Below are 24,908 nucleotides of genomic sequence, written 5' to 3'. Positions count from 1 at the left end.
TGGAACTGCTCATGTGCAAAGGAGACCCTCTTTGCTTACCGCTGAAGGGTTGAATCGACAGCCCCGGCAGGCCCCCAAAACCTAACAGGGTGTCCTCACCATGTTTTCCCATGCAAATTATAACTACAGCATAATGCCCCCTTCTACTTACACTCCAGGGAGCCACGGAAATGTCCTCTGCACCATCTGCTAGCCACATGCGACCAACAGGCGCACCAGCGCTTGCCTTGCTGACCTGTGCAACAGCCGCCTTGCTGGACGGACCCAGGAGGCCCATCCTGCCCCAGATCCAACTCCAGCAAGCAGATGCGCCCGGAAGCTCTTATGCAGGTGTGTTGCCACGTCCTCTTCACCCACAACGATGTCTGGCAGGTATCATATCCACGGTGTACACTAGGCCAGACATCCCTCCTCTTCCATGAATCTGTCTTTTCTTTTAAAAAGAAAGCCACTTGTGGTCCAGCACTGTGAATGCTCTGCAGGAAGGCAACCCAAACTTTTACACTCAGCCCACACTTTAAAGGTAAAGGTACCCCTGACCGTTAGGTCCAGTCGCGGACGACTCTGGGGTTGCAGCATTCATCTCGCTCTATAGGCTGAGGGAGCCGGCGTTTGTCCACAGACAGCCTCCGGGTCACGAGGCCAGCATGACTAAGCCGCTTCTGGTGAACCAGAGCACGGAAATGCCATTTACCTTCCCGCTGGAGCAGTACCTATTTATCTACTTTCACTTTGATGTGCTTTCGAACTGCAAGGTGGGCAGGAGCAGGGACAGAGCAACGGGAGCTCACCCCGTCGTGGGGATTCAAACCGCCGACCTTCTGATCGGCAAGTCCTAGGCTCTGTGGTTTAGACCACAGCGCCACCCGCGTTCCTCAGCCCGCACTTTACCCCGGTTGTTCCTGGGCAGGTTCAACTCAAGGCCAAGCAGCACTTAGCACTTGTGAGTCACAGAAATCCAGTAAACTTTGATCGGCTTCAGAAGTTATTTCATAACTTGACCCCCGCCCTGAGAACTAGCAGGTCTTTTAGCAACAGGGGGAAGTTCTCACAGAGCCTAATGGAATGCCCCTGCTCCCAGTATGTCATCACTCCCTCTGCATTTTGCCATTCCTTGTAAATTTAACTCCCATAATGAGGAAAATCTCCAGGGAGTTTGGCAAGGATCTGCAAGCTCCCAGTAGAGCCCGTTGGACAGGATCCCAGCGGCCGCCCCTAACAAGCACCTCTAATTGCTGCAAGTGCATTTGGGCAGAAAGCAAAGGGAAAGCCCTGTGCTATCGTGTGGGTGCAAAGAAGGCTGGCGGGAGGGTGGGAGCCAGGGGAGGGATGCTTCTCTTGTGGGGACTCAAGAGCCCACCTAGACCAGCCGGGTGCTCAGGAACACAATCCCCAAGATCCTGAAGCCTCTCTCCCCCAGCCTCTGAAAGGGTTAAGGAAGAGATTCCAAAGCCTCTCTGAGCAGCTTTTTCCACAGCAGTGGCTGCTTGGAGGGCTGGTGCTGATTATTCTGGCGCTGAGACAACCACCCAAGGCGTACATGCGAAGCTGCGAGGAATCTTGGTATTCTATCCAAACTGCACCTCCACTGACTGAAATGCTTTATGTATGTACAAAATCATTTATTCTGCCACCTTTTTGGACAGGGCCTGCCGGAGGCAGCTCACAGTGTCATAAAGAGCAAAATAAACACAACATACTTCTGAAATCTCTTGCAAATCAACACAGGCAGCTACACTGACAATCTAGCTCAGTACTGCTTACACTGACTGGTAGCAGCTCTCTAGGATTTCAGCCAGGGAGCCTTTTCCCAGCCCTGCCTGGGGATGCTGCCACCGGGGCCTGACCACTGGACCTTTCGTGTGCAAGGCGGGGGCCCTTCCCCTTTGCGACCCACTGCAAACACTCTGCCTGGCTACAGAATCCTTGGGGGCGAGAGGCTGGCCATGGGAGCCCTTGGCTCTTGGGGGTGGTGGGAGCAGACAGCACCTCCCTAAGGGAAGGGGCACTTCCTGAAACCACAGGAAGGATCCTAGTAAGACTGCAGTGGGGGGAAACAGAATTGCTCCAAATGGTCCTCAGTGAATTCTGGTTGTCTGGTGCCAAACAGGCTGCTGTAGGTCAAGGTGATCAAGCCTGTTGTGGCAGCCCTGGCACAAGTGGATGAAACAGAGTATTTCAGTGCCCACCTTGGTTCTGGAACTGCCCTCTTCATTAGCGGTGCCAACCTCTGGTGGCACCCGGGTTGTGGAAGACCCTCTCTGGGGAGACCTGCTAGGTTCCTCAGCTGCCCATCTAAACACAAGGAGAGAAGGAAACAGCCTTCTTTCTATATTGGTCCGGCTACCTCTAGGATGCCGTGGCTTTCAGCCGGGGGTCTCCCCACGCCATACTGGGGAGCCTGGCGCCCTTCACACCTTGAGAAGGGAGGAGCTCTGCCACTGAGCTACCGCCCTTCCCCCTGAAGCCAAGGCGGGAGAGAAAGATGTCGCTCAGAGGTGTGGCTGGATTCCCAACTCCCAGCCAAGGTGGCCAATGGCTAGGGATGATGATGGGAGCTGCCCTCTGGCCATGTCTGAAGGGCCACCACAGTTACCCCTTCCATGCAGGCCCTTCATGGGGACCAGCAGCAGCAACTCTGGGCTCTCTACCCAGACACTTTGAGCCACTGGTGCTCCCACATCTCACCATCATGCAGTTTAATTGTGATTCATTGTGCACACTCTGCATACGAAGATGTATGAGTTCCCAACACGGCAAGATCTAGGGAAAGCAGCAGATCTGTGCCAGCCAAGTTCTGCAATGTTGTATATCCTTCCATGCCCTCTCTGGCAAAGCCCCAGGGGGCAAACACACTAGGGCAGGGCGAACTCAAAAGTCCTCTGTCCGAGGGTACCCCTCCCGGGTTCTCCATCTAGCTATTTATTTATTCATTTTCCTGCCACCTGCGCAATCGCCCCGTTCAGCTGCTGCTCTGCTGCCCTTGAATGCGAGTACAGCGGATGAGGCCAGGTATTTGGAACACGCAGCCATCTTCCGACCTGGCCTGGGGCTAGATTTCCTCGCCTGCTCGGGCACGTGGGGCAGGCAAAGGGACACGCGGCCGAGAGGCAAGCGGGAAGCCGGGTCGGGAAGCCCGAGGGGCGCCTGTCCCTCCGCGCCGGAGAGCCAAGCCGCTTCCCCCCGAAGCCGCGGCCCCTTCCCCGCCTCCTCCTCCGGGGCTCGGAAGGCAGCGATCGAGGAGGCGGAGGGAAGGAAGCGGCGGCGGCGTCCGAGCTCGGGTCCCCGAGCGGGGCCACGTGCGAGACAGGCGCCCCGGACGGGCGGGGAGGGAAGACCTGAGCCCCGGCCAGGACGGAGAAGGCGGCGGCCCAGATAGGAGCCCCGGCCAGGACCCAGGAGGCGGCGCCCGAGACCCCCGCCCCGCGACACCCACCTGCGGCCTCCGCCCGGAGGGGACCGAGGCGCCTCCACGTGTCAGCCGCTTCCCACGCGACGCCCGCCGCCGGCCGGGTCCCCTCTGCGCCGGCGCCGCCGCCTTGTCCCTGCCGGGCCTCCTCCTCCGCCTCCTCTCCCGGCTCCCCTTCGGCGACGGACGGAGGGACCGGCCGGGGGGGGGGGCCTCGCCTCAGCTCTCCGCCTGCGCCCCCGGCCGCCGGAAGCGCCTCAGCCCCGCCGCGCCGGATGCGACGTCGCCCGGCCCCGCCTACTTCCGCTCGCCCGCCGGCTGCGGGGAGGAGCGCGGCCCCTCTCGCCGTTGCCCGGCAACGCTCGCCCCGCCCCGGAATGGCCGAGCCGGAAGGGAACCCGGGGGCATCCAGTCGGACCCGCGCAAGGGGAAGCGCGCAAGGGGGGGGCGCGGAACAGGCTGCCCCGGGGTCGCCTGAGAGTGGACTGAACTGCCCGGGGTCCTTTGGCACTGCCAGGGGTCACGATTAGCCGCTTCTGCGCGTGCATGTGACATCATTTTGCGCGTCCGCGCATGCACGAGTGGTGAAACCCAAAAGTAACCCTTTCCGGTTCTTCCGGGTCACCGCGGGACACAACCTGAAAGGGTGCAACCTGAAGCAAACGTAACATGAGGTATGACTGTATAAGCTTTCAGATGAGGAAGTGTGCATGCACACAAAAGCTTATACCCAGAACAAACTTGGTCTCTAAGGTGCTACGGAACAGTTTTCTTATTTTATTATTCATTTCAACTGCGTCAGACAACACAGCCACCTTCCTCAATTAAATTTTCTGTTTGGCACTGTGGGTTAAACCACAGAGCCTAGGACTTGCCGATCAGAAGGTTGGCGGTTTGAATCCCCGCAATGGGGTGAGCTCCCGTTGTTCGGTCCCTGCTCCTGCCAACCTAGCAGTTCGAAAGCACGTCAAAGTGCAAGTAGATAAATAGGTACCACTCCGGTGGGAAGGTAAACGGTGTTTCCGTGCGCTGCTCTGGTTCGCCAGAAGCAGCTTAGTCCTGCTGGCCACATGACCCGGAAGCTGTACGCCGGCTCCCTCGGCCAGTAAAGCGAGATGAGTGCTGCAACCCCAGAGTCGTCTGCGACTGGACCTCATGGTCAGGGGTCCCTTTACCTTTACCTTTTACATCCTTAATATGCCTCCACACAAACCAGAGAGTGGCTTCTCCGGACAACAGACGGCCTCTCCCGGGAAGGCTGCCGCCTCCTGCGTGAATTGGACACTGTCCGGCAGTTGGGGGCGCATGCGCCCTGTCCTTTGGCCTCCCCAGGATCCTGGCAACCCACACTATGCCACTGCCCCACAGGTTTCAACAAGTTGCTGCCACCCAATATTGGCCTAGCGATGCCCTGGAGGGCTTGGAAGGGGCATGAGAAAAACTCCCCGAGGAGGAAGAGGTGGCAGCTCTCAGCCGTGAGCCAGTGCATCCTCCATGTTCAGGAACGGCCTGTCCCTCTGCACACCAGCTGTGTGCGGGGCAAGCGCTGTGGCCTCGTCTGCCTTGCAGGCTCCCTGGAAGCATCAGGTGGGAGGCGGGAGGCGATAGGCTGCCCGGCTGGGTGGACCTGCCTTGGGCTGACACCACGCGGGTTCCCTGTGCTCTCCAAACATGGAGCTCCATGTGCAGCATCTGGTGAAGATTTGGGACGCCCGGCGGGAATCTTGGAAACGGGACAATGGGCTAGGAGGGCCTGCTGTGGTCTGACCCAGAAGAACGGACTGTCCTTGTGCTAAGCAGGTCACATAAACAGGTCCTTGCATAAGCAATTTTATGGAGTATATAAAAGGATCACGGAATGCTTCCTTTCTCGCTGGCACAACGGCAACCGTGGTACGCAGAATCGCAGAATAATGGATGCCAACCCTGGAGTCACGGAGCCCAACCAGCTTCCCGCCAGCTGCAAACTCCTGTCTCCATGGCAGAGTCTTGGGGGAGGATCTCTGGGCTCTGGGGGTGGGCAGGCATTCGCTCTGCCAGGGCTCACCCAGCGGCAGATCTGCACCAACCCACCCAAAGGCCCACCCAGTCCCTTGCTCAGCTGACAGGATAGTGTTGCAGGAATTTATGTATAGGTTGGGGGGGGGGTTGCCCCTCCAGCAGAGATCATGCACATGCAGCCCACTACCAAAATCAGCACAATCGCTTTTGTGACTTTTGTGATTTGTCCCCACACACAGTTTCTTCCTATCTATTCAAAGGGCCTTTGCTGCATGATACCAAATGAAACAATTCACTGATCAATGATGTATCTATGTACTGGCTCATTGGGAAAACTTCAGAAATTCATATAGACATGTGAGCTCAGCTACTCAGTAGCCCCTCTGCCTGAGTGATAATTCCTGGCCTCCTGATACCTGAGTGCCAGACAGGTAGCCATTCCAGAAATAACAAACCCAGATGAAGACAAAAGGGTGTGATGAACTTGGCTGGGAAATGGAAATGTCTCTTTTGTTCCACTTGATGGGTGTTTGGTGGACGGCAAGGGGAACCATGGGCAGGGTCCAGGATGCTCAGATTACTGCCACCAGACCTCCCCTTTCATGATGTAACCATGATGTATGAGCGATGTAGTTTGGGGGGTGTAACATGGGGATTAGCAGCTAATAAAAGTTTGGGGGCTCTTTTGTTCAGGGATTCCATCTTGCTTCGTCTTGCAGTGAGTTGGAGTCCTGTCACGATAGTTTCAAAAAAGACCAAGCCTACTGGCTGCTGTTTTGCTCCAATTTTCCTGGTTGGTGTCCTTGCTTTTTTGTCCAAGGGAGCCCTCAGATTTCTCCGTTAACAATAGAAACACTATAAGAGAAGCCTGACTGCATCCTCATCGGACATTCTGGGTTGTTATTGGGGGGGGGGGAACCCATCATTTGAGGGGCCTACCAGTCTCAAAGGCTTTCCACCTTCTCCCACCATCGGCTCCTCCTCACCCGGTTCAGCCCCTCTTGACCAGGTTAGCTCTCGGGTCTCTCCTTGAGGCGAAACAGAATCTGGCCTGATAAATGGGAGCCGCTTCCCGTTAATCAGATGTCCTTGGCGTCGGAAGGAGGGCATCGCCCGTCTCACAAGGGCCGCCTTTCTTTCTGCCAAGGCTCCTGGGGCAGGCAGGTCGAGAACGGCTCCGTGAAAATAGCCGTTGGGTTCAGCAAGCCAATTCCGAGGGCAGCCAAGACAAAGCGGTCCGTCCCATTCCCACTCTCCACCTTCAAATCTTGGACCGCGCACTCTCAACACACGAGAACTGGCGGACGTCCAATGAAGCTGGACGTCAGGAGATTCAGAGAAGATAAAAGACAGAACTTTTTCACACAGCACATAGTTTAACTGTGGGCACCAACTGGGATGGCATTAAAAGAGGATTAGACAGATTCCCGGAGGAAGAGAGGGCTACAGAGGGCTACTAGCCAGGATGGCTCTGCTCTGCCTGCCCAGATGGAGGCAGCAAGGCTTCCAAAAACCAGTTGCTCTTGAGTTTGAATCCTGCTTGCTGGTCTCCCACAGGCCCCTGTGAGAACAGGATGCTGGACTCGCTCCAGATTAGCTTCCATGGACTGCAAGAAGATCAAACCTCTCCATTCTGAAGGAAATCAACCCTGAGTGCTCACTGGAAGGACAGATCCTGAAGCTGAGGCTCCAATACTTTGGCCACCTCATGAGAAGAGAAGACTCCCTGGAAAAGACCCTGATGTTGAGAAAGATGGAGGACACAAGGAGAAGGGGACGACGGAGGACGAGATGGTGGGACAGTGTTCTCGAAGCTACCAGCATGAGTTTGACCAAACTGCGGGAGGCAGTGGAAGACAGGAGTGCCTGGCGTGCTCTGCTCCATGGGGTCACGAAGAGTTGGACACGACTAAACAACTAAACAACAACTGAGACCAGGGAGAACACCAGCTGAAGATCAGGCACCTCCTCTTCCGGGGAACCTGATGCCCAGCAAGAAGAGACAACAGGCCCTCCTTTCTTCTCTCGTCCTGGGAATTCAGGCAAGGAGACAGGGATCATGTTCGCCACTGGAGGCCTCCATTCAAACTTCACACTTTCCCAGAGGTATCCTGGAAGATCTGGGCATTTTCTGAGAGTGTTGCTGTTGGTTGTGAACTTAATTGTTTTAAGCAATCTCGTGCATAGGAGAGGGTGATATCTTAATCTTTTAAATGAAGAATACACAAATCCCCAAATCAATCAGTCTGAGAGCAAAGAAGGTAATGTGCAATTAAAACTGTAGGGAATTGATGTGCAGGTTAAGCAGCGGTGGAGAATTAATTTGCCTATTGAGCTGCTTCAGGCTGGATCCCTCCCGCTCGGCCTGCAGCATTGCACCAGTTCCCCGGATGGACTCCTGTCCCCTGGAGCAAGAGCTCCCCACCCTCCAGCCACTGCCTCCTCCTCCCGCCCCCCCCCCCCGGGGTCTTCAGGAGAGTCATGTTTTCTCTCTGGCCTCTTGCCTGGCATCCCTCCAGGGACCCTTTAAAAAGCCCCAGGAAGGATTCCCCCAGGGGCATCCAAGTGCGCTGTGAGTGCCCCCCCAGCCCCCTGCAGGGCCTGCTTTCCATGGGGAGCTTCAATATTTCTTCACATGGTTCTGGCCATTGACGTGCTACAACCAGCAAATCTGGGGTGGTTGTTTTTCCCCTTTTCCAGGACAGTTCTTTGCTTCCCCTCAAAGTCTTTCCGCGGCAAAGAGGAGTTGGACAAACGACGTCCTTGTTGCTGGGCTGCTAATTGATGTTCCAAACTCTCTCTGAAGGGGCTCCTTGATGCTGCCTTTTTCTCACAGAGAAATAAAAAGGGACCTCAGAACACGAGGAAATCTCCCGCTGGGTCCACAAGTGGCGCTTCTGCACCCGAACTTCCAGAATTAAGGTGGTGCTGCGTCCCACCTGGGGGTTTTCTCCTGAAAGTGAGAAGCAAACTCGGCTTGCAGGGGAAGGTTGGGTGAAATAGCAGCTGGAGGAGGGAACTCCCATTCCTCAGCTGCCTCTCCTGTCCCTTTAGTCTCCGCGCTGACCTGTCCTGCAAAGTGGAGGCTGGTCGGCTGAGGGGCATCCTTCTCCCTTCCGCCTCCTGCTCTCTTCTGGAGCACCAGGGGCAAGGAGGTCACCTCAGATCCCTTTCCCTCGGGGAACGAAGTGGCCAAACACAGCGGCCTTTGTTTCTCCAGCCCGTTAGCCAGCCTGGTCCTCTTGCCTAGCCGAGAACGCACTTCCAATAACAAACAGCGGCTTTCTTATTCTACGCCAAGTCTCCATCGAAATGTCTTTGCAGTGAAGGCGACTCCAAGCAGGGATGCATCTCATGCACGTTCCCTTGCGCTGTGGCCAGCAAACTCCCCCTGTGGGCTTCCCCGCCCCCTAGTGCCCAGCCACCAACTGGGCTGCTCCCTGCGCAGTTTGGCCCCAAGAGGGAAAGGGAGAAGGAGCCACAGCAAACAGTGAGTGGGTTTTCTGCCAGTGCTGATGGACAGCTGCTGCCCCCTTGCCCCGTGGCACAGGGATGGAAGCTGTGGGGGCACCAGCAGCAACGTGGGTGCTGCCTGCTCAAGGCTCCGGAGGACAAGGATGGCCCTACAGCAGCAGCAGCTGGATCAGGCCCACCGGCTGCCTCTGGGCCCCTTGCTGTAGGTGTTCAGGGCCATGCCACTTCCGAGCCAGGGGTAGGATGCCCTCCTCTCAGAGGTGAGAGTCAGGCCATGGCTCTCCCACCACCTTGCCTCCTCCGCCACCTGCCAACAGACTGATCCAGGAGCAGGCGAGAGACACACGCTCTGCCATTGCTCCTCCTAAGCAGCTCTCGGTTCAGGATCCGGGCTTGGTTGAGGAACTGCCTGATGTGTCTCAGCAGACCCCTGCCCAAAGAAGCAGCAGCTGGAGGGAGCAGGAGGCAGAGGAGGAAGCCAGGGCAAAGGGAAGAAGCCAATGCCCTCAAGCCCTGGGCTTCCAAGGGGCTCCCTCTTGCCACAGCCTCCAGGGCCCCAGCCGTCAAAGGCTGTGAGGCTCTTGCATCCAAGGCAGGTCTCATTCTCAATTGGGTGGGGGGATGTGAAGTATATTTTTAATCCCCTTTTTAAAAATAATCTGTAGCCATTCATGCTTCACTCATTGATAACACACAGGTCCGTGTATCCTTCAGAGCATGACAGTGCCGGTTTCTGCATTTAGCAAGTGCTGCAAGGGATCTGCCAGGATCTGGTGGATCCCTCCCCTTTGCCTGCCTTGCCCTGATGCAGAGCCAGCTTCTCTTGCAGTGGAGCAAATATCAGAGCTGGGGGGGGGGGGGGGCTCTTGCCCCATAGCAGAGTAGTTGATGGGGGAACCGGCTGCTGACAGAGTTATAGCTCTTTCTCCAAATTCAACACTCTGCCGGTAACTTTGGGTTAGGAGAATTTGATCAAGTATTTTCCTTAGATTATCCCCAGCTCCCAATTTGTTTTCACCCCACTGGACTTCAGGGACTCATCTATTCCTCCTCTCCTGCTCAGGGCATTGGGGAACACCCGGCTGCTTCCTTGCCTGTTTCTTTTTTCTGGGATCTCACCAAGACCCCCCCCCCAGCCCAGGAGCCCCCCCCCCTCGGGATCCCAACAGCCTCAAGTCCCCACTGGACTCTGCAAAGGGCAAAGACAAGAAGGGGGTGAGCATTGTCTCATGGAAAACATTATCTGGCTCCCAGGCCTGTATCTTATCAGGAGGGAAACAAACCACCCCACAAAGGGGAGACAAAACGGACTGCAGCACAGCATGTGACTTCTCAGCAGCTGCCCCCCCCCCACAAGAACTGCTCATTGTCCCGGGCCATGTGCATCCCCTCCCCTGGCAGGAGCCGTGTGGACTCTCAGAGAGGGCAAACCAGGGACCCCTCCCTTGGCTCCCTCGGCCCCATTGTCCAGTGGGCAGACACAATGGCCTGAGGCCACAGGCTTGGGGGGCGGTGAGTTATCACCAGCCTTGCAGAGCTGATAAGACCCTTGTGATGCGGCTGAGAGATCGTAATCCTTCCAGGCTGTCCAGCATCAAAAGGGCCCCTTCTGGACTGGGGAGGGGAGCAGGGCCCCTTCTGGCCTCCCCCTGCAAGAGCGGCTGGCTGACTTGTCCACCTCCCCAACTGCACATCACAGGCACCAGCCTCCCCTGGTCCAGCTCTGCCCCCCCCCCCAGCAAAGCTCCATTTTGCCATTGCACAGGTGTGGAGCTCTGCCCCAGCCAGGCTCCCCTGGAACAAACCAGTTTCTGCACATGCACACCCCCCATTCAGGGGCAGAGGCTGCCTGGGGAGCCCCGGCTGGAAGAGGGAGGAAGTGGGGAGCGAGAGGGGCAGGCCTTCATTGTGGAGCCCCTGGATCTGCAGAAGGGGGCTTCAGAAACTTCTTCCCATCTCCGGTGGGAAGTCCAGGTCAGCAAGGAGGCACAGAGGCCTGTTTTTCAGGAGGTTAAATTCAAGCAGCAGCAAAAAAGCAAACACATGACCGAGACAGCATCCACAGGCTTCTGGTATCCAGATCAAGGAAACTAACAGTCACACCCCATTCTGCGGGGTGAGGCCACACCTGGAATTTTGTGCCCAGTTCTGGGCACCACAATTTAAGGAGGAGGTTGACAAGTTGGAAGATGTGCAGAGGAGGGCAAGGAAGGTGATCTAGGAACTGGGAATGTTTAGTCTGGAAAAGAAGAAACTGAGAGGAGATAGAATCTCTCAATAGCTATCACAAGGAAGAGGGAGCAAGCTTGTTTTCCCCTGCTCCGGAGAGTAAGACTCGAACCCATGGCTTCAAGTTACAAGCCAAGAGACCAAATTAGTTTGTTCTGGGTACAGCGGTACCTCGGGTTACAGACGCTTCAGGTTACAGACTCTGCTAACCCAGAAGTAGTACCTCGGGTTAAGAACTTTGCTTCAGGATGAGAACAGAAATCACGCAGCAGCAGCGGGAGGTGCCATTAGCTAAAGTGGTGCTTCAGGTTAAGAACAGACCTCCAGAACAAATTACGTTCTTAACCTGAGGTACCACTGTATAAGCTTTCGTATCTGAAGAAGTGTGCATGCACACGAAAGCTTATACCCAGAACAAACTTAGTTGGTCTCTAAGGTGCTACTGGACAATTTTTTTATTTATTTCGACTTTCTGACTGCTTGAGGCGAGATTCCTGCATTGCAGGGGGTTGGACTAGATGATCCTTGGGGGTCCCTTCCAACTCCATCATTGTATGACTAGCAAAATGGATGCCACCCAACATGCTGCTCTGTCTGTTTCACAGTCCCCAGGCAAGGCACAACGTGAAGATTCTGCTGAGCTGCAAGCAAAGTCCTCCCCCAAGGCCTCCCCCCCCACGCCCCTCAACCTGCACCCCTTCCAGAGAGCCCCCCACAGCTCCGCCACGGAGGCTGCCTTGCCTGGAGCCGCTGGCTGGATTGTGCGCTCCCTTATCGCAATAGGAAAAGCCAATTCAGGAGGAGAACTTCCTCTCTCCAGAGAGGCTCCCGGCTGCTCCATTGTCCACTGGCCCTCGCTGCTGCGGCTGCTGCTGCCGGGAGGCGCTGGCCGGGACATCCATCTCCGCCGTGCGGACTGGAGGGGCCTCTTATCAGCCCGGCCTCCCAGGAGGGCATCCGGCAGGGATCGATGGGCTTCTCGCCCACCCAGCTGCTGCGGGTGCAGAGGAGGAGGAGGAGGAGGAGGGAGCGGACCTCCAAAAAGAGCCCTGAAGCAGCAGGATGGGGCCAAGCAGGACCTCATCCAGTCCAGCCTCCGGTTACAGTGTCCAGGCAGACGCTCCCAAGGGGAAAAGCCCAGAGCTGGAGCACAACAGGTCCACACTGGCACATCGTGGAAGGAGCACAGAGTCATCCTGCTAGCTGAGATTCTTGCACTGCAGGGGGATGGACTGGATGACCCCTGGGACCCCCTCCAAATCTACCATTCTAGGATACTATTCAATGATCCCTGAAGCAGCTCTGGTCAAGTGCTCCTCCTGCTCTGGGTGTCTGTTAACAGTCATAAAGTGGGGGTGGGTCTGGAAGCTAACAAAAAAACCCCCATCATTTTACTCCAGATCGATTTACAAAAGTTAGCTTTGAGGCTCATTCGCAAAGCATTCCTGTAACACTGCAGATCGCTGAAGTTCTCTCCTGATTAATACCTAAATAAAGCTGCCCCCGTGTGGTGAAAAAGGAAGAACCACAGATGCTTCCTAGGGGCTGAAATAGGCAGCCACAGTTTTTGCAGGAGGAATGTGATTTAGACAAAGAATTGCCCACAAGTGAGAAATGGGAAGAGATTTCCAAGGTTGCTGTTAGATTGTTCTGTTTTTAAAAATGGAAGCATCAGTTTCCCCACAGAACTCCTCCCCCCCCCCCCGCACATGTTGAAAAGGGGGCAATGCTTCTCAGTCCCCCATCTATTTGGGGCCCCCACCCTCTGCACTGCCACTCCCTCGCCTGCAGAAAAGTGCTTCTTAAAACTGCCCCCCAAATAGCCTGGCGTATGTAACCCCCTGGGGAGGGGGACCCAGAACCAGCTCCCTCCTCCGCTCCCACCCAGACTGAACCTCCGGCTTCCCAGGACAAGCCCCCTGCCAGTCTTGCCTGCAAAGGCAACTGGGAGCACCTCCTAAAAAAAACCCTGCTCATTTGAAAAACGCAATGCTCTTCCCCCTCTGATGGACCTCAGTAACATGCCGTCACCACAACCACCCCACAAATTCTCACTAGGCTGAAAAGGGAAAGGAACTGCCAGCAGCAGCAGCAGCCACAAGCCCTGATGCCCCTCCATATCCCATGCCAGGCAGCCAAGGAGAGGAGAATTTGCAGAAGGCATTTTCCCCCACAGCAAGGAAGGAAGGGGGCTTCCAAGGCGGGTTTGCAGGTCACGACCGGGCTGGCAAGAAGGAGAGGAAGAAAAGGAGGGCCAGGTCTCTGCTCCTGCCCTCCTGGGCCCTGAGCATCGACGGTGGGGCCCTGATGCCCACAAATTCAAGCAGGGCTGCAAGGATTGTTTGTGTGCCCAAAGCCCCCCACTGCACAAGCCTCGGCCTTCAGACCCTCTCCGGCCGGAGAAGGGCTGAGCCGTAGAGAGATGCATCGTTCCTCTTCCTTTGCTGCTGCCCAAAGCACCCATCACCCCCGAATTGCAGAGTGGGACCCCAACGGCCATCTAGTCCAGCCCCCTGCAAGCTAAAGAAGCCCTGACAGATGGCCATCCCACTGCTGCTTTAAAACCTCCAAGAGAGACTGTTCTCCTGTTGTGCAGCTTTCACAGCCAGAAATATCTTCTGGGTGTTTAGTGGGAATTTCCTTTTTTGCCATTGGAATCCGTTGGGAGAAAACCATCTGGCTCTGGAGATGCCCCTCTCCCAGGAGGGCCCAGGACCCCTGGCAGGTTGCAAAACAGCCTGGGGGGAAAGGCTGGGTGGCAGAGAGGGCCCTTTTCACAGGCCAAAAAGATCTTGAAGTCCTGCCCGGAAGCCAGGCAGGAATGGGCAGTGCCCAGAAAGGAGCCCTTTCAGGCTGGCAAAGCAGAATCAGAGCTTCCCTCTGAGAAGCCTTGGAACTGCGTTTGTCGAGGGTTCCAGAAACAGTGGCTGCGAGGGGGGTCTGGTGCCATGGGGGGGGGGGAGGTGTCAGAAAGTGCACCTGAATGGTCAGGACAGGACAGGGTCGCATCTCGATCTACCTGCCACACTTGCAGAAAGACAATGATGGCAAAGGTAAGAAAAATTTATTGCCAGCAAGTGGAGAACGGCCTCCTGCTCCAGGCTGGGGCCACGAGTGACGTGGGTGCCAAGCAGCTCCTCCTCTTCCAGGCGCTTTGACCAGAGGGCCTCACAGGGCCAGAGCGCCTCTCCTTGGTCAGGCCCGCCAAGGGACAGTCTCCCAGAATGGGGAGGGGGAGTCCAGCCCGTGGGCTCAGCCTCTTCTTGCCTCTCTTCTCTGGTGGAGGTGAGATCCTGCCCAGAGAGTCAAGCCTCCAGGTGCTTGGTGATGCGGCGGATCTTCTCCTTCTTGTTCCGGTTGCCGTGCTTCTTCCAGGGCTTGCCTCGGGCGTCCTCGGCGCCGGGCGCGGAAGAGGGGCCTCCTGCCCGGTTGCCCATCAGGCACTGGCTGCCTCTGGTCAGGGCCCGGACGTTCTCCTGGGAGAAAGAGGCAGGCCGTGTCAAGGGGGAGCCTCCAGCTGACATGGGGGGCACAGGCCCACCTGGGGAGCCAAGAGGCCAAGTTGTGTGGGCAAAGAGGAGGGCAGGGGGCAGCCCAAGAGGCCAAGCAGGATTTGACCAGGTGCACTATATTTCACCCAAGCAGGCGTTGGAGCAGAGCGGGTGCCTGGTTTGCCCCCCCCCCCCCGCATGCATGCACACAGCCCCTGACCTGGTGGAAGAAGGCAGAGTCCACCACATTCTCGATCTGCTTTGCTCTGGGGCTCCTGCCAGGCAGCCCCCCGGCCTCACGCTGCCTGGCCTTGCTCTGCAAGGGGCATCTTTCGTGACGCAACTGGAAGTCCTGGGGGTCAGTGCCAGGAGGCGGGTGGCAGTAGAGCAGCTTGCCCTGTGAGAAAATGGGGGGCGGGGAAAGAAGCAGGCACCAGGAGAGGGAGAAATGAAAGTCAAGACATGAGATGGTAAGGATTCCATCTCCCCCCCAGGACACATTTATGTACCCCGTTTCCAGCACGCCCCCCTTCCTCCCGAGAGCCTTGAGGCTCAGGAGTCCCCAGCACTTACACTGACGTAGTCCTTCAGCACGTAGCGGGCCGAGCGGGGCTGATCGGGCTGCCCATGATCCGTCATGAAGCCTCTCATGTCTTGGGCCAGGCGGGAGGAAGGGAGGGAGGAAAGAGACAAGGAACTTTTTAGCTTAGAGAAAAGGCAAGTATCAGGCGATAAGGTAGAAATCTATAAAATGAGGCATGGCATGCAGAACACAGAAAAGGTGTCTTCCCTCTCTCCTGACAGGAGAACTCAGGGGCATCCCATGAAACTGAAAGGACCGTTCAAGACCCATAAAACAATCTCCTTCTTCACGCAGCCCAGAGTGAAACCCTGGAACTCCCTGCTGCAGGAGGAAGCGATGACCACCCACTTGGACAGCTTTACAAGAGGATTCCATGAATTCATGGAGGAGACGCCTATCAAAGGCTCCCAGCCACAGCCGTAATGTGCCACGTCCACGGCTGAAGGCAGCCATGTTTCTGAATACCAGCTGCTGCTGCTGCTGCTCTTGTGCTCACGTTCTGCTCCCTGGCTCCCCACTGTGGGCATCTGGGTGGCCCCTGGGGGAAGAGGCTGCTGGGTGAGACGGGTCTCCTTGGGCCTGATCCAGCTGCAGGCTCTTCTGATGTTTGTATGGAGAGGACAGGGCAGGCTGCCACAGAAATGAGCCAGAGCAGCTCTGGCAGACGAAGGGCTCTCTGCACCAGGGGATTCTGTGCCAACGCCTAAGCACTGCTGAAAAGGGTTCTCTTCCACCAGGCCTATGCAGGCAGCTAAGACATCCCGTTGTCCACTTTTAACTTTGTAATAGGATATTTAGTGTACCGTTTTATGTTTTGTTGAGACAACACTATATAGAAGTTATTTTTCTCAATCCATAATCAAGCCAGCCCTTCGGAGGCAGCCCCTCGGAGGGAGCCAAACCCCAGCGGCAGCCCCTCGCAGGGCGGCAACTCACATCCGTAGGCCGTCAGCAGCTCCTCGGACGTGGGCGGCCGATCGGGCGGCTCGTCCTCTCGAGGCCGGATGATGTTGATCCCGTAGGTGGCCTCCAGGACCGGCCGGGGGATGCGCTGGCAGACGTGGGCCAGTGAAGGAGCAAGCGGTGGGAAGGGGGGAGAAGGGTGCCCAAAGCGAGACCAGGCCCCCCACCTGGGCAGCTGCCCGCCTCACCTCCCAAGACAGCTCTTTTCCTTGCAGTTGAGGCTGCCCCTCTCTGCCCTGCCCCTCTGCTGCATCTGGGGGGCAGTTTCCTGAAACAGCAGCGAGTCAGGAGATGCCCTGTCTTTGTGAGGTGGAGCAGGTGCAGCTGCCCATCTCCTGCCCTTGAACCCTGCCCTTCCCGGCAAAGCTACCCAAAGGTAACTGAGGGGAACTCAAGGCGACTAGAAAGCCCCCACCCCAACACAGCCAACTCCTGTCTGGGGCAGGGCTGAAGCTGAGGACCCCTGGCCAGACTTGGCTGCTCTCCAGATGGAGAACTGACTGAGTTTATCCCCACCCCGAAAAAAGCAAAGGATATGAGAGAGACGGGGGGAACGTGGTCCCTCATCTGGTCGATGGGCAAGATCCCGCTGCAGATCATTTCCGCCTTGGTGGAGACGAAGGAGGGCATTACCAGGCCAGGGCAGTCGCAGAGGCAGAGGGCCGGATCCACGTACAGCGTCTACAGGGGGGCAGGAACAGCAGAGGCGCTCAGCTCCGGCTCCCCTCAGGTACCGGCCCCCTAGAGCCCAGAGCAGGCAGCTATGGAGGACCAGTGCCAAGCAGGGAGAGAGCAGCTGGGGCTGCCAGACGCTCCTGGCCCGGCTCCCATGCTGCGCCCGCCACTCCCCGGAGGCTCTCCTTGGCCTCCCCACCAGCTCCTGCTCTGCTTCTTAAGGTAAAATCAAAAACTGGGAAGTGCCTTCAAGGCAGCAATCAAGGAGGAGGGCAAGGCCAGGATGAGAGGCCAGCAGGACTCCGGACTCCTTGCAGGAGGGGGCACAGCCGCAGGAGTGTAGGAAGAAGGCAAGAGCAGAGACTCTGGGGCCCACCCCAACCCCACCCCCTGCCCTCCTAACCTGCTCCTAGGAGATGGGGAGGCCCGTGGGGCTGGGGCCAAAGAGGCAGCTGGGGCCACGTCTACTCTGCCACAGATGGAATTTCCCCGAAGGCGAGGGAGCTGACCTGGCAGGTGCAGAAAACTTCCTCCCAGGGAAGCGGGGGGCCCTGCAGGACTGATCCAGCCCTCACCCCTGCCCCTCCCGGCCTGGCAGCGGAAGCAGCAGCAGCAGCCAACCCTCCACAGCCGGTCAGCCAGGCAGTACCTGGAAGTGCTTGGTGTGACCTGGCGTGGCCGACACAGAGACCTTCTTCTTGCCCAGGATGGTGTTGATGGTCGAACTCTTCCCGACGTTGGGGTAGCCCACCTAGGGAGAGGAAGGGAGGAAGCGGCTGGCACAGAGGCAGGCCTGGCACACCGGCTCCTCCCTGCGGCACCAGAGGAGGGACAAGCAGCCCGGCTCCAAGTCGGTCCCCCAACTCACCAGCCCAACGGTGACTTCGCCTTCCCTGACCTTCCTCCCGGAGTGAACCGTCCTCAGGATCTCCAGGAGTTCCTCCTTTTGCACTAAGCGGCTGCTGTTCCTGAGGGGCAGGCCCTGAGGGGGTCCTGCTGCCCCCGGGCTCTGGGGGGAAGCAGTCCTGCTTTGCCCCACGGACCCAACAGGGGCTCTGCTCTCCTCGTCTTCAGAGCAGGTCAGCCAGGCGTCCTCCTCCTCCTCCTCTTCCGCACAGTCCTCATAGACATCGCTGTCTTCCTCTTCGCTGCTGCCGGGCTCTTTGTTCCCAGGAGGCCACGCAAGAGCGCCGGGTCCCCTTTCCACGTGGCGGCTTGAGGTCTGCATCTCCTCCTCACTGGAATGGTCCTCATCCAGGCCTGGCTCTTGCGCAGCTTCTGACCCCTGAGCAAATGGGACAGAATTCAGGGCAGGCGCCTCTGCCTGCAGGCTCAGCAGAACACAGCCAGACACTGGTTTTCATTAAACAAGTCTGGAATCGCACCTCTTGCAGCGGCAACAAAAAGGCTGGCTATCAGAATTAAACACTTGGAATGTAGAAGCATGAAACACAGAATGGCTGCTACCTGGAAGGTGGAGCTAGCTTGTTTCCTGCTGCTCCAGAGGGTGGGGCCCAAATCAATGGATTCAAACGGCAAAAAAGGAGATTCCGACTCAACGTCAGGAAAAACTTTCTGGTGGTATGAGCCGTTTGACAGTGGAACAGTCTCCCTGGGGAGGTGGCGGACTTTCCTCCACTGGAGGTTTTCAAGCAGAGCTGAGGTGCCCATCTGTCAGGGGTGCTTCAACTGAGATTTCTGCATTGCAGGGGGCAGAACAGGATGGTTCCTGGGATCCCTCTCTTCCAACTCTCTGATTCTATGAAATCCCAACTAATGCCTGCCTGATCCCCTCCCTCTGGAGGCCAAAGGAAAATCCACAGGTACATGAAGCCCAGCTTGGAAGGGAGAAGAACGGGGGCTACAGAGCCACCTCCCCCATCGAGGTGCCCTCTAGATCTTCTGGCTGCTGGACTGGAGGCCGACTGTGACAGAACCGGCTCACTGCTTATGCCCCATGGAAGGCTGAGCTTCTCTTCTGTTGCAGGATGTCTAGGGAGCTTTCTAAGAGCCTGAGCACTTCTCTTCCACAGAAAGTGTTCTGATTCTGGGAGTATTTGCAAGGAAAGGCTCCTGCGTGCCCAGGGGCAGGAAGGGTCTTAGAAAAAGAAGCCAAAGCCTTGAGCGCTGCCCCTGTGGAAGCTGCTCCCTCACCCCGGCGTCTGCTACCTGAGAGCTGTCCTCCGCCAGGCGCCTGGCCTCCTCCAGGGCAGACCAGAAGACCACGCGGACTCCTTCGTCCTGGAAGAAGCGGGCCCAGGCACAGCGCTGCTCCTCACTCAGCAGGTCGGCCTTGTTGAGCAGCAGGAGGTTCTCCTTCTCGGGGCTGATCTCTTTGGCGTAGCATTCCTGGGCGGGGAGGCAGCAGAATCACCCTCCAGGCTCAGTGAAGAAAGGCAGAGAGTGTCCCCTCCCTTTGCACTATGGGCGACCTCCGTCCCAGGGGCCTCCTGAGGCCTCCCTGCATGGCCAAGCCCCACCCGCCCCACACTCCACAACAACCGGGCCCATGGGAGATGCAGGGAATGCCCAGGCAGAGTGGCCGGCCAAAGCGGCTGGCTGGGCATCCTTGGGACGTCCGGCGATTGACAGGTGGGCCCCTCTGTCCACCCTGGAGGGTGCGTTGTGTTTGGAAGAGTCTCCTTTCCTGGGGTGGGAAGAGGGGCTGGACTAGATGGGCCTCTCAGGTCCAGAATGCTCACCTTCCCCTACCCCCAGGTGCTGGGGAAAGAAAGGAGCTCAGAGGCAGAGCACTGGCTTTGCAACCAGGAGTTCCCAGGTCCCAACAGTCTCCTTCCGCATAAGGACTGGGACTGCCATGACTGGAAGCCTGGAGAGCCGCTGCTGCCAGCCAGTGTAGACACTAGATGGACCAAGGATAAAACAGTCTCCTGTGCTCCTGAAGAGTCTGGGCAGAGTCTGGGCTTGCTTGGCACACAACAGCATAGGAAGTTGCCTTATCCTGAGTCACACCCCTGGTCCATCTAACTCAGTATTGCCCGCACTGACTGGCAGCAGCGGCTCGCCAGGCAAGGGACTCTCTCCCAGCCCTCCTGGGAGATGCCATCGGCGATCTAACTTGGGAGCTGCAGCACAGAGCAAGGAGCCAACTGAGCAGGGAACAGGACAACCCCCCACCCTGAGCAGCTGCCCAGTAAATCCCGCTCCCCGGCTCGCTTCACCTACCAGATCATGGCATCGGAAGAGAAGGGGGTTTCTGGCATCCACAATCTGAACCACAATATCACTGCAAGAGGAAAGGGAAGGGGCGGCTGCTTCACTGGCCACTAGCTCCCCCCTCGCCTCAATCAGAGAGGAGCAGCCCAGGTTGGAGAGACAACCATAGCAATAGCATATAGCTATTCAGATGGGGGAATCCCAGCTCCAGCAATTCAGGCACTGGCAAGGGCTTTTGCGGCCAGAAGGCATCTTGGCTGCCTTCACACTGAGGCCTCTGGAACAAGATTCTTTTTCTTTTTAATAGTTTTTTTAAATTAAATTTTCAATTTATACATCTCAAACTAAACATTTTACATAATACCATATATCCTATGACTTTTATCTCCTTCTCCTTCCATGGTTCATTTTATTTCATTCCTGCATATTTTACTGTAACCATTTTAGTCAATTCTCCAACTTACTTCATTCAAACGTTAACCACACTGTTGAATTTATCTTAATGCTGACAGCATCTTTAGCTGTGCACAGTTATTTTCCAAGTACTCAGCAAAGATTTGCCACTCCTCTTTGAAGCGATGTTCTTCTTGCTCTCTTATTCTATATTTTAAACCTGCTCATTCTGCAAATTCTATCATCTCAAGCTGCCAGTCCTCCGTATTTGGGCCCTCCCTCACTTTCCATCTTTGGGCTAACAAAACTCGAGCCGCCATTGTTGCATACATAAATATTTTTTTCTGACACATGGGAACTTCAGTCTGAACTATTTATAACAGAAAGGCCTCTGGACTTTTTGGGAATGCTGTTTTAAACATGCTTCTCAACTCATTATAAATCATTTCCCAATATTCTTTAACCTTTTCCCATGTCTCTGGAACAGGATTCCAACCCATTCCCCCCACCAGCACCAGCAAGCGGCTTCCCAGCGAGGGAGAGCCACAGGGCAAGAGACCAGCTTTACCTTCTTTCAAGGACTCGCCACAGCTGACGCCAAAAATCCAGATTCCGCTCAAATGGGGTCAAAATGAGTTTCTGTTCTTCCTCCAGACTGGAAGGGAAGGCGGGAAAGGAGGAAGCAGGAGAGTGTTAGAGGCCAGGATGATTCCCCAGGTCAGAGGTTTCTGATCTGAACTAACAGCTTTCTAACTGAGGCAACAGCATTCAAGAGTAAGGCGTACTGAACCGTCCGCTGAATATTGCTGCTGCCCTGGTGGGCTTCTTGATCCCTGCCCACACTGGCGCATGGCTCCACCCTGTGAAAACCCTCGACCGAAAGAAACCTGAGATGTTGTGCTCCCAGGTGGTGCCAGGGGAAATGCAAGCCCCCAGAGGCCCAGGCCCCACAAGAGGAAGCAGCAGCAGGGGCCACTTACCGGGCGAGCCGCCTCCTCCACTCCAGGAAGCTGTCTCTTTCTGCTTGGTTCAGCATCTCAGGACTGGTCCGCTTGTCCCAACGTGGCCTGCTCTCACCAGACACAGGGGAAGTCATCAGCAAAGGCAGATTATGGGTTTTATTAGTATGGGGGGGGTGGAGGGAAAGAGATTTCATGCTTTGCAGAGCTTGCCTCCCAGCGGATATCAGGATAGTGAAACTCCACGGTACCATAAATTCTTGCTTCCCTAAAGCATCTGCAGTTTGTTTCAGGACAGCAGCAACACACACACCCACACCCACACCCTAGTTTGGTCTGTGGTAGGCTCCAGACATAATATTTTTTGTGTATTTTTACTTTTGCTTCTATATTGAGCCAACTGCTCTCCACAGAACTATCATGTTCACTCTCTCAGAAGTCTGTACAGGTGCATGTAAGGACACATCTTATATTTCTATTGTTTTAAGTTGTTTTTAATATTGTTTATACAGCTGTATCCCACCCTGCAACCGAAGAGTGAAGGGTTGGTAATAAACAAACAAATGATAATTACAGTAAGTCACTCTTTCCTTGTTTCCCTTTCTATTGCACCCATTCTTTTTGATCAAGTCACAGGATTCAATTCCTACATCCCAATCACAGGAGTCATCCCACCAAGCCTGAGCTTAGCTTAGCAAGCCACATTTTACTTTCTTGTAGTAAGTGGTCAAGCTCATATTTTCCATACTCTGCTCATTAGCACAGAAATATCAAAAGCTATGAATATTATGTACTCTTTTACAGCTTTGACCACAAACACCATTTTCAAACTAGAGAGATCTCTTGCCATTACAGCCACACTACAGGTTGTGTCTCTCTGGCTCTTGGCCTTTCCACTCTCATGTTTTATGTGGCACAGAAATGCTACTAAACCAGCAGCACCCTCAGGCTGCAAATAACACAGGGGATGTGGGTGGCAGCACCGAATGTGAAAGGTCACCAGCACCCTGAACTCTGCGACAGACTCACCTTCTCGGGATGCACAAGAAGTGCTTGTTCTGCTCATGCAACTCTTGGATCTTCCGGGTCTCCTCCTTTGTCAACAAACCAGTCCGAGCCTCAGGAGGAACAATCTTGATGTTCAGCTTCTCTGCAGAGCAACAGAAGTGTCAAGAGCAGCAAAGGTGTCAGGATATGGAACACAGGAACATCCTCGCCAAGGACTCACCTGCCACAAATTCGGTTCCTGCCAGCTCAGCAGTAGCCAAGAACTCCTCCAGCGAGTTCTGCTCGGTGACGGACTGAAGGTTTAGCCGTCCCCAGTCGTACCCGTCGTTCAATTCGCTGGTGTGCAGCTGTGAGGGAAGAGCAGAGCATTTGAATCCCCTCACCAGGCCAGCTGCAGGGCCCACCTAGGCCAGCATCATGTTACCAGAAACACCTGGCCAGATTTTTCCAAGAAGCTTCTGGGCAGGGCAAGATGGCTACCGCCGCCTGTTCTCCAGTGCTGCCTTGGCACAAGGAGGTTCTGCTTTAGCTGCTTTCTAGACACGGGAAGCTGCCTCCCACTGCGAAGGGGTGGCAGCAGCAGCAGCTCTTCAGTGTTTCAGATGGGGGGGGCAGTTGATTCCCCCCCCCCCCACCTGGAGATGCTGCTGGGGGCTGAGCCTGGGGCAGTCTGCATGCACGTGGCCCAGGAGCAGAAAAGGGGGCCTGGGAGTGGCAGGGGGTGAGGGGGGCAAGCAGGGCTCGCATCCCCACCTCCTCCTCCTCAAGCCTCCACTACTCATGGCTGAGCTGCAGGGAGCAGGGGGAGGGGAGGGGGGGAGGGAGACTTTCTCTTTTTATGCTTTATTAGTTGAAACATTGTATAAAAGAAATAAGCAGTAATGGTTAAAAACAAAATAAAGAATACCAAATAAACAATCATTCGTTCCTAAATTGATACTGTATTTGCTTTGTACATCATTGTGTAGCTATTTCTGACATGACCGCAGATCTTCCCATTATGTTCTCCAATTGGATTTCTTGAATACGCACCTCACTTTATTTTCTCCATATTATTTAACTTACTTCATATTTTGTAAAATTATCCTATTTGCATACAGAAGCTCAATCATTACCTGCCAACCGATTGACCTTTTGACCATGTTCGTTTACACAGACTTTGTATGGACTTTGACTTTCTCAGGCTCCTAGTGCAGAGGAGCTTCCAGGGAGGTGGGCGATCACACCCAGCGGAGCCTCCCTGCTCAGGCACACTGGCCGCAGCCCGACCCAGGGCAGCCTCAGCCCACCTCGCAGGGAGTCACAGACCCTACAGAGCTGGAAAGGGTCCCCCAGAGCCATCTAGTCGAGCCCCCTGCAGGACAGGAATCGCAGCTCCGGGGCGAGAGCCCGCTCCCCGCACTCACCCATCCCTCTGCCGCCCGGCGGCCCCCGCGGCCCCCGCTGCGCTCCCGCATGAGCGCCCGGCCCAGCCCCGCCGCCGCCGCCGCCTTCTTCTTGCCCATGATGCCGCCGCCGCCGCCTGTGCTCGGGGCCCCTCGGCCACCAACCGGAAGGGGACTGCGATTGGCGGGACTCCTTCCGCGTCACGTGGCCGGGCTGAGCCAGTAGGAGGGCGCGGCCGGACGCGTCGCGGAGGAGGCTCCGGCGGGAACCTCGGGCGGCGACCTGCGGTTCCGGCGGCTTCCTCCGCGCGCCGCCAGGGGGCGCCAGAGTCGCTGGGAAAAGGCGGGGAGGGCCAGGGGCCACGTGACCTGCCTGCCTGGCCTGGGAAGGAGGAGGAGAAGCAGCGCCACGTGGGAAGGGGAAGGGACCCCGGGGGGATCTAGTCCAGCCCCGGCAAGGCAGGACAGGGGGCCGGCCAAGGAAGGAGAGTCCAGCCCCTCCACTGTCCCACAGCACCGCCCGCTAAACCACTCAGCCTCTTTGTCGGCAGGGGGCCGGTCCACTGTCCCTCGGACCTTGTGGGGGGCCGGACTAGATTTTGAAGGGGGGGGAAATGAACGAATTCCTGTGCCCCACAAATAACCAAGAGATGCATTTTAAATAAAAGCACACGTTCTACTCATGTAAAAACACCAGGCAGGCCCCACAAATAACCCAGAGATGCAGTTTAAATAAAAGCACACATTCTACTCATGTAAAAACATGCTGATTCCTGGACTGTCTGCGGGCTGGATTTAGAAGGTGATTGGGCCGCATCCGGCCCCAGGGCCTTGGGTTGACTACCCATGCTCTTGGGCTTGCCGATCAGAAGGTCGGCGGTTTGAATTCCCGCAATGACAGGGTGAGCTCCCGTTGCTTGGTCCCTGCTGCTGCCAACCTAGCAGTTCAAAAGCACGTCAAAGTGCAAGTAGATAAATAGGTAAACAGCAATTCCGTGCACTGCTCTGGTTCGCCAGAAGCGGCTTAGTCCTGCTGGCCACATGACCCGGAAGCTGTACGCCGGCTCCCTTGGCCAGTAAAGCAAGATGAGCACTGCAACCCCAATGGTCAGGGGTCCCTATACCTTTTACTGACCTATGCTCTAGAGCAGGAGAAAACAA

The 24,908-nt window shown here is 56.2% G+C and overlaps 2 protein-coding genes across 7 annotated transcripts in view; both read right to left on the bottom strand.

The window, feature by feature from the left end:
- ATP13A3 (ATPase 13A3) overlaps window positions 1–3,579 on the bottom strand; it is a 46,250-nt gene extending 42,671 nt beyond the window's left edge. The window contains exon 1 of one of the 4 annotated variants that reach the window (XM_083441277.1): window positions 3,437–3,579. Coding sequence is in view for 1 of the 4 variants with exons in the window: in XM_083441273.1 (XP_083297399.1) it covers window positions 152–186 (35 nt within the window). In the remaining 3 variants the exon portion in view is untranslated. Of the gene's footprint in view, window positions 1–151; window positions 202–3,436 lie in introns of those variants that run through there. The other 3 variants (XM_083441274.1, XM_083441275.1, XM_083441273.1) reach the window with 3 other exon arrangements.
- A 10,582-nt stretch (window positions 3,580–14,161) lies between these two features.
- Window positions 14,162–23,921, bottom strand: LSG1 (large 60S subunit nuclear export GTPase 1). Of its 3 annotated transcripts, none has more exons than XM_083441291.1 (14): window positions 23,769–23,921; window positions 22,583–22,709; window positions 22,384–22,504; window positions 21,376–21,462; window positions 20,964–21,050; window positions 20,012–20,072; window positions 18,995–19,174; window positions 17,694–18,110; window positions 17,475–17,576; window positions 16,689–16,831; window positions 16,124–16,248; window positions 15,178–15,257; window positions 14,825–15,001; window positions 14,162–14,589 (listed from the first exon to the last, which is right to left on the bottom strand). In XM_083441291.1, the coding sequence occupies exons 1-14, from the start codon at window positions 23,865–23,867 to the stop codon at window positions 14,419–14,421; spliced, it is 1,977 nt and encodes a 658-aa protein (XP_083297417.1). In that variant the 5' UTR covers window positions 23,868–23,921; the 3' UTR covers window positions 14,162–14,418. The 3 variants fall into 3 exon arrangements, with proteins under 3 accessions (XP_083297417.1, XP_083297419.1, XP_083297418.1); XM_083441293.1 differs by lacking the exon at window positions 23,769–23,921 and adding an exon at window positions 23,494–23,563; XM_083441292.1 differs by lacking the exon at window positions 23,769–23,921 and adding an exon at window positions 23,478–23,519.
- Window positions 23,922–24,908: the final 987 nt, after the last annotated feature.

The sequence above is a fragment of the Podarcis tiliguerta genome (genome assembly GCF_965153285.1).
Source record: "Podarcis tiliguerta genome assembly, chromosome: 5".
Taxonomy (NCBI): Eukaryota; Metazoa; Chordata; class Lepidosauria; order Squamata; family Lacertidae; genus Podarcis; species Podarcis tiliguerta.
The sequence above is the reverse complement of the archived record's forward strand: the minus strand, read 5'-3'. Positions and strand labels throughout refer to the sequence as shown.